Here is a 12626-nt window from a genome sequence, read left to right on the forward strand (position 1 = left end):
GCTCGTATAGTGGTATGTGTGGTGACGCTATTGAAGATTGTGTATAGGTGTGTGGTGTGGGTACTGAGAAGTGGTCGGTGCTAGTGTGTGGAGTGGGAAGGTGTGTGTGCGAAGCGAGTGATGAGATGAACAGTGTTTATGGGTGTGTGTGTATTGTGTATATGTAGGTATGCATGCATGCATGTATGTATGTGCACACACAGAAAGAGTAATAGTGTGTGCGCTTGCGTGCGTGTGTATAGGCTTGTACGTTGTATATACATATATGCGTATTCTTTATCCATCTGCATGTATTTACTTCCATTTCATAAACACGCAATTAATTGAATGTGCCTCACCCCATCCCTATATAATGCACTCACTATTCATCTTCCCAAAGAAAACGTTGAAATTTAATCTGAGTTTATTCTGAAGAGACTCACGGTTTAATATCAACTATATTGATATCGTGTTTCGTGGGGTCTACAAGCGTTATGCGTTTTATCATCACCCCTCAACTAAATAATAAAAAGCGTTGGAATTAAAATCCAAAAGTAATCGTGTGCAAATGTTATCTTCCATAACTAAACTTTACTACTACTATATTATACTGCACTGCAACAAATTACTACTACTACTACTACTACTACTGCTGCTGCTGCTGCTGCTGCTGTTACATAATTAATGAAACAAATAAGAATATATATGAGATCAAGAGTGAAGACACGTGATAGAGAGGAGAGAAGAAGCGAGAAGAGAGATGGTGGATTTTTAGTAACATGCATTTCTTTGTATTGTTTTAAAATCTCTTTCTAGTTTAATGTAATCCTCATTCAATGCTATTCTTCGGTTGTATTGGTTTTTTCCTCACCATAGAAATCAGAACCACAAGAGTGTAACAACTTAGAGCTTGTGTGCTCCAAGCTTTTCGACATTTTACCAAAGAAATTGAAAACTTTGTTTCGAGTGGATATAAATATATATCAAAGAAGGATCTAGGTACTCTACCATATGCAATTCCACTCAAGTCGGCGTCACTGTAAGGAATGCAGCTCGAAACAGTAATGTCACACTCTCTAAATTCAGCAAAACCTAACTAAAGAAAGGAAAATGGCACTAGAAACAGTATCAATAATTGATACTATTATTATTTATATTTCTAACTACATGTTATTTAAATAATTGCATTTTAATGAATAAATTGAATATTAGGGTCTGTGGTTGTTGCTGTTTGAACTAATTATATCTCTGGCTATTGAAAATATATTCTTGTGAATTGTGTAATATATAAGGTTTTATATAAATATCATAAATAATAATTGATTTTAATTGTTATATATAATTATAAGTGTTTGAGTATACATATCTAAATTATATAAGGTGGTGCTCGAATATTGTTACCAAAAGAATAAAGAAGAGTAATATAGGCTAACACCATCTCTCACACTCACATGCACGTATGCACATAACGTCGCCATTGTTATGAGGAATCAAGTGTCCCAAATTAAAATTCTCTCATCTAGATTCGGTATAAAGAAATAGTCTGATGTCTTTTCAGTTGACTATATCTCAGCGTTATAAATTTATGCTTTTGTATCAATGCAAACTTCTTGTTTTCCCTTTTATCTACATGTATACAACATATATTCATTTAGTTAGATGCTTAAATGTATTAATTCACTTACCGACATTCAGCGTTTTTTTCCGTATTTGTTGGTGATTTATCACATGCAGTTACATCACTCGAGTTACAATTAGTTTCTAAAAAAAATTAAGACCATAAAGAAAAGTTTAAAATAAGGCACACTTTAGTGGTATACTGAAATAATATAAGAGGAAATTTTAGAATTAGTAATTGTTATGTGTAGTTTGGGTTCTAATGGGAAAGACAACCTTATGAAAACCATTGTTATTGTTTACGTGTTTATTTTCATTACTTGATACACGGATGACTACATTACAGCGTAGTAATACATTATATACTCTACACACAGTTTGTACTGTTCACTAACAAATAGTGCCAAGAGTGGGGATGTGGTTTGGCATACGCAAACACATACATATGAATGTGTAACAGTAATAATTAGAAATCTGCATATCGTAGCAAATACACAAATGCTTAATTAACAAGTGTTAAAACGAAAGAAATTTCGAAGTGATAATAGTCAAATCATTCAAAATCAAGTTATTTCTAAAACTATTATATTGATCTCCGTATAGTAGTCAAAAACAAAATGAAAATATGCCAAGTGTTTTCTTTTTGATTTTGGAATAATAATTTATGATTTTATTTGAATGGTATACCACCCCTTTTTTGAAGGTGCGTGGCCTAATGGTTAGGGCATTGTAATCACGATAGTTAGATCGTGGTTTCAATTCATAGACTAGCCGTGCGTTGTATTCTTGAGCAAATCAGTTCATTTCCTGTCGACTTAGCTATAAATAGCAACCTTGTGACAGATTGGAGTACACGGGTGAGATGGTGACTCAGGAGAATCATCCGAACAGACGTATTGCGAGCTTACAACGTTGGAGATTTTTTGATTGATTGATTGATAAGAATAACTTTGAAAGTGTTAGATAAGAGAACTTACTAAGACAACCATCGGTGTAGTACTTGTCCAACAGTTCAAAATGCTTGGTACAGTCTTGTTGATACAAACATTCTTTCATGCTATGAAGGTCACTAAAAAAGTAAAGATATTTAAATTACCATTCAAAATTTTACATCAACAAAACACAAAAGTAACATGTTTTATGCATCTCTAATCACACGTTATCGAATTGCTAAGGTCTACATTTGTATGCTATAAATCAAAGGTTCTCAACGGATGGAGTAGGCATATGCCCCTACCCACCACGGGAGCTATTTGGAACTCGAGGGGCCTTTTGGGGCAAAGGGGCACTGGGGGGCGTTAAGAGACTTGGGGGTGCGAGGTGGCACTGGAAGTCCCTCAACTTTAGTAAGATTAATTTGAAATTAATGAGTAGTAGCCATTTTTCACGTCTCCAGGACACTCAATTTAAAAAAGAACTTTTCCTTTTTGTTTCAAATTTCCAAAAACTTAAAAAATACTTTTTCCTCTTTGACGACACCAAGCAGATTCTGTGTAACGTGTGTCGCTAAAGCGAAACCCCAAAACAAAAACAAAAACGAAAAACAGATGACTGGTGACAGACGACTAAAAGAAAAAAATAATGAATAAAAGCGAAAAGCTGAATGTGTATGTATTTGTGTGCAAATATATAAAGAATGGTGGTCAGAATTTTGGATAAAACTGGCTTTTGGTAGTGGCTGATAGGTATGTATTTGTGTATGTGAGTGTATGTATGGGTATGTTTGTATGTATATGATTGCGTGTGTTACCATTTTGAATTCCTTTCTGCGATTGAACTTAAGTTGGCTCCGGGCTATGAAAGACCCAACCAACCAACCACAAACACACACACACACACACACACACACCACACACACACACACACACACCACACACACACCACACACACACACCACACACACACACACATACACACACATGTTTTGTACCCATTTTGAACTGCAGCCATACACCAGATAACGTGGTAAGTCTTATGTTCTGAACGGCTAAAAACACATCTTTTAGCTTTGGAAAACAGAACCTTTTCTTTCTTTTTATATACTTTATATACTTTTTGTTAAGTTAGAATTTCTCTGTTTTTGTCAGGATTTTCCTGTATCAAGCATTGGACGGAAGCATTTAAAAAAAAAAAAATTCATAGAGCCGAACAAATCAAAAATATTAATTTCAATCGTAATGATGGAGAGGATTAAACATTTTCCCTTTCTTTAATACTAACAAGAGCATACTGTGAGGGAGATTTGGTTGTTATTTCTAGCAAATTGAACAACCACACATACAGTACTTCATTCGCTTATTTGTTGATGTGTATAAGTAAACAACGAAAGGAGAAGCAGACTCTAGCAAACACACACACACACACACACACACACACACACACACACACACACACACACCACATATATTGTGGAGGCGCAATAGCCCAGTGTTTGAGGTAGTGAACTCGCGGTCATAAAATCGCGGTTTTGATTCCTAGACTGAGCGTTGTGAGCGAAAATATCTAAAGCTCTACGAGACTCCGGCAGGTGATGGTGACTAACCCTGCTATACTCTTTCTCTCACTCTTTCTTCTTGTGTCTGTTGTACCTGTATTTCAAAAGGTCAGCCTTGTTACACTCTGTGTCACGCTGTATCTCCCCGAGAAATACGTTAATAGTACACGTGTCTGTGAAGTGCTCAGCCACTTATGCGTTAATTTGACGAGCAGGCTCTTCCCTTGATTGGATCTACTGGAACCCTCGTCGTTGTAACTGACGGAGTGCCGCTAAAAGAAAAAGAAAAACTATGTATATGAATGGGAGGAATTATGATGTAAGCACATGCTAAAACCTCTTATAACTTCTTTATTTTTATGAATTTTTACAATTTTTTTTCGATTCTGTCTTCTGCATAATGGAATTGGTATGATTATGCAACACCCCACCAATTTTTTTAATTCGTGGTTTTAAAATACGGCCAGTCCGAATCTACCATCCATTTCTCTTTATAATTTCCAGATAGTTTTTTAATACTTTTATGGAAGAAAGTCAACTGACCGCCTTCACGCTTTTTCACATAATCCTGGACTTTATATGTGAAATGCCAGTGACATGCTGCATATCCATCAACAATATTAGCAGACAGACAGCCGTACAGTGGTACGACATATAGTCTAAGTAGACGAAAGCCTTCTTCTTAAGAGGAAAAATTATGTTGGTGAAGAAGTTTCGGATACTTGTGATTGTCGTAACCGACGGTGTGCCAGTTTTTTATGTGTATGTGCATGTATAAAGATATAATTAAAACAATAAGTATATACCTACGTATACACACACACACACACACACACGCACACACACACACACACACACACACACACACACACACACACACACCACACACACACACACACACACACACACATATATATATATATATATATAACAAAGCCTAATGGTGAGAATTTTCTAAAACTTTAGGGGGCAAATGGTTTTCACAATGAATTCCAATTTAATCGGAATCTACACGATCTGAAGTATATTTGAAGAAAAGAAATATCTAATTTTCTCGAGGTTATGAAGAAGCAAATCTTTGGGTCACAATTGTGTAGATATGCCGAAATATTTATATATACACAAAGATGTATATAAAACTAACTCTGTATGTATGTGCATGTGTATATATTTATATGTCTATGTGTAAGTTTCAGATGTTAGAATAATGGAATAAAAGAAAGTCATAATAAAAGATCTCTCAAAAATGTATTTCCTTAATTTTTAACTACTGTTTCTGGCACACACATTTACGCAATTTTGATTTTGAAGTATTTAAAAAATTATTTGGAAACTATAAAGAGAAACGAATGGTAGATTCGGACTGTCCGTATATTAAAATCACGAATTAAAAAAAAATTGTGAGTGTGTCAAAATTTTTCTCCAGAAGTTCATGGTTTCACAGGAATAAGTGTGGGAAACTGCATCAATATAACCAATTTTCAGATTTTTAAAAATTCTTTTTAAAAAATGCAAATTTTGTGAATGAAACAAACTAGATCCTGAATAAGAAATGAATGTTTAATATAAATTTTCAGAATTTTTTACGTCATTTTCAAAGGGGGCTGATTTTGTGACTCAAACTAACTAGATCCAAGTACAGTGAATACCATCCTCCACAATTCACTACTCATATAAAGTACATATGTATTTCAACAATTTCTATTAAATGCACTCTCTTTCTTGAGCATAAAATTCCTCTTCCCGGGTGACAATAACTTATATGTCAGATTGTTGCACAAGTTCTAGCCGTTTTGATAAGGGAAATTGGAAAGGTTTGAAATGATTTCATTGGCATTTACTTGTACTAAAGACAACTCTTTCGATAGACAACTCGTTGATTTCATAAGTGTCGCGTAGTGTAAAAAAACGCAATTACCAAACTTTCAATTTATTATTTGTTTTTTTTTTTTATTGCTTCTCAGTTTCTACATCTGCACTCCCGATTGCGTACAAGCGCATATGTAAAACGATGTCCTTTATTTTTTAACCATTATATGCTGATATCAAAATAAGTAGTATATTTCAAAATAAAATATTTTCTAGGGGGTGGGGGCATTTATGACTCTAAGGGTCAAAATGGGTTGAGAATCTTTGCTTTAAATAAATTCTAAATTATACATTCCTATATAATTATATTCTTTTCTACTCTAGGCACAAGGCACGAAATTTTGAGGGAGGGGCCCAGTCTGTTAGATCGACCTCAGTACGTAACTGGTACTTAATTTATCGACTCCGAAATGATGAAAGGAAAAATCGATCTCGGCAGAACTTGAACTCCGAATGTAAAAACAGACGAAACACCGTTAATCATTTCGCCCGGCATGCTAACGTTTCTGCCAATTCGCCGCTTTCCTATATAATTATATTAACACAGATACCCACCACACGTACATATATACATACATACATCAATAAGACTGTAATTGTATTACTACTGACGTATTTGAAGTGGAGCTGTTGTTACACACACCTTAGATAACTTCTAAAAGGACTAGTCAATTAGGCGAGGGAAGCTCTATGATGTTGCTTCATCTATCAGAAATAACAGCCAGTTTCTCTCAATTCACATCCTGCTGTCTTAAGAAAAAGGCGGACGTATTGGCATTGTATACAAAGGCATTGTATACACAAACACGCATGCGCGCACACATACACGCATCCCGCCCCGCAAACACAGACACATACACACACATATTCATATCTGCAAGGATGACTCAAAAGAATATTAAAGAATATTGGTGGACCTTGAGAATTAAAACGATCACCAAGTTAAAACGCAACCGGCCAGATACTGTTATGTGCGATCACAAAGAAAATATATCCTCTGTCATGGAAACCAGCCGTGCTTTGGGCACTAAAGTGGTTAACAAAACACAGGAGTAAGAAGACTTCTACAAACTATTGAAAAGGAGTTTGCAAATGTAGCACACAAGATACACTTTGGACTTCATATCTATTATTCATACCTGTCATTATTGGAGCCAGAGGATAGACGCCACACCGCCTAGAGCAAAGTATTGCTGAACTTTGAATCTTAGGGCGAAAACACAACTCCTTAATTATTGCACTACAAATGATCTACATATCCGAGACTTTAAAAATCTGCAAGACTTTCTTAAGAATTGAAGGATGATGAACACAGCAAGATGCTTTCCTTTGCAACCTTGCTACCAAGAAAGTTGCTATGAAAATTTACTCGAAACTCAAGAGAAAAAGAAAACATACATATATATATACATACTCACGTGTGTATGTGTGTGTGAATGTGTGTGTATGTGGATGTGTGTGTGTATGTGCATGTCTATGAAAAGAAATGGGGAGATCATAGCTAAGTCTGCTCGATCCGAACTGGTTGCGGACAAACGACAGCAACAATCATAAAGGGTTTATTCAGAAAGCCTATAATCACTAGCTGACAAACATTTTTCTCTACTTTGTTTCTTCTATCTCTCCCTCAGCTTCTGTTCTTTTAAACTGCTTACATATCCTCCTTCATCCAAGTGCATTCGACACATCCCATTATATTCCATTTGTTTTGTGCAATGCGCCATGTCCCTTCACATACTGCTCTAAACTCTTCGTACAATCCTTCCTTGAACTAATAACTTCAAGAATTATCCCCTTATAAAAATCACAGCTATTTCAAATGTCACCCCAAGCGCAATAATTCAGTTATATAATGTGGATGCATCTCAAAGTTGATGGAGAGAATTCTCTGCAGTATGGTGATATATATATATATATATATATATATATATGACTCTTATGGAGAAAGTATTCATACCTTGGTAATTGCTTTATCGTTCATTTTCATTTTCTATTGGACTGATTTATTTTATTCAATTATGGAATTTCAACATATACAAAAAAGTTATATATATATATATGCCAACCACAACTTTTAGGTATAAATTACTGTTCATACTTACGTGTGCGTGTATATAAGTGTATATATATATATGTGTGTGTGTGTGTGTTTGTATGTGTATGTGTGTACATATATATATTACACAAGAGAGAAAATGAGATGTTAGAGCATAAAATATATGCACATACACTCATTCACAAATTACTGCTTAATCTTTAAAACCTAGTACGGTAATATAATTAACTCTGTATAAAATGAAATAACTCCAGTAACTGCATGCTTGCCAAAAACACTGAAGAGCTTCGTGAAAAAATAAGAGTTGCTCCCCTTGACATATTGCTTCATCTCTGTTTAGTTTTTTTCAAAGATGGCGTCCTACTGACAGCCAAAAAAGTTTTCTCTATATAAGTTGACAATCGTTTATCGTGAAACCGGTACTTATTTAATTTGTAATGATGTAATGATGTAATATGATCCTAATGTCAGCATAAATTTTATTACTCAAACTTTCTGTGACTCTTACATTTCTTTTCTTTCTTATATACCTATCCCACGTGTATACAGAACTTTCCACTCTTCCTCATATATATATATATATTATATATATATATATATATATATATATATATATATATATATATACACATATATGTTCTCTCCCTGTTTATTTCTGTATTCCTTTCTGTCTTAACCTAAAAGACTTTTTCACTTCCCGAACGTTAAACTAATACATCTGTTTATTGTTTATACAGTCATCTTCGTCTTTTGTTTTTTTTTTTGTAAATTCTCACCTTATATATATATATATATATATATATATATATATAGAGAGAGAGAGAGAGATATGGCAGGGATATCTGGCATATCCGAGAAAAACCCCCAGAGGTAGGAACAGGGAAGAAATGGAAAGCGGAAGAAGCAGTAAATAGTGCGATCGGAAAGCTAAGGCACGCCGATATAGTCGAAGCGACGCAATAGGCAAGAGCCGGTCAAGGGTTGCAAAATTTCAAATAATTGTGCATGAGCAGTGTAAAAGAGAGGAAGGAATATGTGGTCAGTCATAGAATCCCTTGGAAAGAACTTTGGACTTGGGAACAAGCAAGAACATCCTTTCTGATCAAGTCTACCTTCGACGTTTTGCCATCACAGTCTAGTTTAGTCCGGTGGAACCTACAAACGACTGATGACTGTAGATGCGGAGAGAAAGCGACGGTGAGACATGTTCTGTCAAACTGCAGGCTAGATATACATGGCATCACAACCAAGTCCTCGGTGTCGTAAGTGCACCAATCAAGGGGAAGATCGAGAGATAGAATTGGGATGAGCACCCAAAAGTGAAAAAACACTGAAGAATATACTTCAAGAAGAAGGGAAAAGGATATAAATCTAGGCCTTCAAAAAAAGTATACGAGACAGGTGAAATATGGAAAGGATACTGGGAGCTGGAAAGATTATTAATATGTCCACTCATAAAAACAACAAAAAGACCAGACTTAATCTTATGGAATACAGACCGGAAAGTTGGAATTTTGCTATAACTGACAGTGCCGCGGGAAGAGAACATGCGGAGCAACGGAAAGAGAGGCGGTATGAAAAATTAATCGAAGAGTGCGAGAAATAGGGGTGGACTATCGAGTATTACCACCTAGTAGTGACGTTCTTTAAAAGAAGATTTGCATTTTCAAGGTACAGAACTGAGAAAAGTAACAAGGAAGATACAAGAGGCAGTCAACAAGGCTAGCTTCTATATATGGCTGAAACGAAGCGACACGAAATGGCTCGAAAGCCATAATATGCCGACTGAGAGATAGCGTTGCCAGGTGAGACTGGTTGGCATGTACTCAGCGTTGCAGCTTGACGGCTGGGCCGAGGGAACCATCTCGTTCATTGCACGCCTTCCTCCCCGATAGTTCGAAGGATTGTACCACGAGACAACTAGTCGGCTCGAGCCGTTGGAGCTGAAACTCACACGACTCTGTTGGAAGGCTTAGAGAGGGTGCAGGCCAAAACCACGCGCCCTTCCCCTCCATTGGTCAGTAGACTATGTCACGTGACAGTCAGTCGATGCGGGCTGTTGAAGCTCAGATTGTGACAGTTAGCTGGCGCTGGCTACCGGAGCCTACCGGCGAGTATATAAAGGGAAAATTGGCAAGGTGGTCATTCGCCCGCTGACATTCGTTGACGCTGCATGGAAGACGATGCAATCAAAGAAAAAATGCAGTCGACATGAAAAACTTACGGCCTACGGAGCTTTCTAAATGGCACGCCTAAACAAATATTACTTCGATACTTTTTGTCATGTTGAAGGATGTCTCACGCAGCCCATTTATCGAGAGGGGTTCCCATGCTTGATATGGATCCACAATATCCTATATACGCGGCTTGTATTAGACGTATCATTGGCAAATTCCAGAGTGAGAGAGAGAGAAAGACGGGAGGGAGAGAAAGAGAGAGAAGCAACTAGTGCTTCCTTTTAAATAAGGCAGAGACATGGAGGAGAAAAGCAACTGAGAACAAAGAGAAACACCTTAGAAAATAGTAAAAATAAATTCATGTTACATAATTACAATATTAGGCGGTTTCGTGAGATGTTCGCATGGATAACAATAAAAGCATGATTATACCCAAATGAATCCAAACGTTTCTTGATAACATCAATGTTACTTGGCATTTTAGAGGCAGCGGTATTGTTGGAAGGTACCAAAAACCATATGATTTCCAAGCTGCAGTGTCTTGTAGCGTAAGCTAAGGTAAAACATGTATTATGTTTATATAGGAGTAAGTACTGTTATTGTTTACTTTCAGATCATCTCATAGTGCTTTCTCATAAATAATGCGGTTTTTTCAATTGCATGAACTAAAAGTCGGACGGGGGGGGGGGATTAAATTACTTGCATCAACTGGCTATGAAAATAGGTAGTAATTTGACCTTGTGCTTATTCTTAGTGCAAGTTTTGAAGAGTGTAGTTCGATTTTAACAGTTATTATTTCAAAGCTATAATGGAAGTGACAAAGGAGCATATTCGGCATATTTTGCTTTATGAGTTCAATAAAGGCAACAACGCAACGGAAAGCACAAGGAATATTAATGCAGTATATGGGGATCGGACAATAAGCGTAAGCCAGTGTCAACGGTGGTTCCAGAAATTCCGAGCTGGAAACTACAGCCTAGAAGATGAGCCTCACCCTAGAAGAGCTGTAGAGCTCGACGAGGATGTCCTGCAAACTCTGGTGGAACAAAATCCCATCGTAACTGTTGAGGAACTAGCAGAGAAGGTTGGATTTGCTCATTCAGTCATTTATCGACACCTGCAAATTGAGTCAATGGGTTCCTCACAAACTTTCCGTCTCTAATCGTGCGCAGAGAGTGAATGTGTGCTCTTCTTTGCGGTTACGTCTCACGAATGAAACTTTTTTAGACCGAATAGTGTCTGGTGACAAGAAATGGGTTCTCTATAAAAATGTCAAGCACCGAAGACAGTGGTTAGGGAAAGGAAAAACACTGGCACTCCAGGCTAATGGTCTTTACCTACGGAAGGTGTTGTTATCTGCTTGGCGAGATATAATAGTCTACTGTGAACTTTTAAACTCAAACGATAACAAAAGAGATCTGTTGCGAGTCAGCGCTAGAAGAAAAACGGCTATCTTTAGTTTCAAGATGAAAGGTGTTTTTCCACATACAGCGATATAAGTTCAATATCATCCTAACTTACATGAAATACATGACATGAAATACATGAAATACATGACAATTCGGATATTGAATTTAATCTTACCTGCATGAATTTGGGCTAGTATCCTTACAAATCTGAATGCTAGTTGTTTTACAACCTTGGACGTCTTCCGCTATAAAGATAACAAAAATAAAAGCAATGACATAATTTGAAAGTATAGCAGATAAGTTCGTATTTATATAGATACGCACGTTTCGATTCGAAAACTGACGAAAGGAATCTTATTTCATCAGAACTATGTTCCAGCACACAAGTCTTTACTCTCAATGGCTGCTATGCATGACTGTGACTTTGAACTGATTGATCACCTTCCCTATTCTCTTGATTTGTCCTCATCTAACTATCATCTATTACCCAGTATGAACAAATACTTGACTGGAAACCAGTGTCGCAGAGCTGATAACGTCATATCTGCTGATCAACAGGATGAAACTTCACTAATGGGTTCCAAATACTGCAACACCAATGAAAGAAGTGCGTGAACCAAAAGAGGGACTATGTAGAAAAATAAGCCTCATTTGGTCACATTCCATGAGAGTATCTTGGTCAGCCTATAGACATTTCAACTACCCTCGTATATATATAATGTGTGTGTGTGTGTGTATGTATATATATATATATTATATATATATATATATATATATATATGTATATATATATGTATATATATATATATATATATGTGTGTGTTTATGTATATATATATATATATATATATATTATATATATATATATATATATATATATAATATATATATATATAAACCTTTACATAAATAAATAACGTGAAATACACGAAGGGACGAACATAAGAGACAGACGGGTCATTCAAAGCCTTCGTTCTTCAGTCAGAAACCGATTCCTCATCGCAGATTTCGGCTGTTTAATTCTG

At 36.1% G+C, this 12626-nt stretch overlaps 1 protein-coding gene across 1 annotated transcript in view; it reads right to left on the bottom strand.

Moving 5' to 3' along the window:
* LOC115213072 overlaps positions 1-12626 on the bottom strand; it is an 81654-nt gene that overhangs the window by 39571 nt on the left and 29457 nt on the right. The window contains exons 4-6 of the mRNA XM_029781982.2: positions 11777-11846; positions 2574-2665; positions 1665-1740 (exon numbers count right to left, since the gene is read on the bottom strand). Of these exons, the coding sequence (XP_029637842.1) occupies positions 1665-1740; positions 2574-2665; positions 11777-11846 (238 nt within the window). The remainder of the gene's footprint in view (positions 1-1664; positions 1741-2573; positions 2666-11776; positions 11847-12626) is intronic.

The sequence above is a fragment of the Octopus sinensis genome, linkage group LG6, assembly GCF_006345805.1.
Source record: "Octopus sinensis linkage group LG6, ASM634580v1, whole genome shotgun sequence".
In the NCBI taxonomy this organism is placed as follows: Eukaryota; Metazoa; Mollusca; class Cephalopoda; order Octopoda; family Octopodidae; genus Octopus; species Octopus sinensis.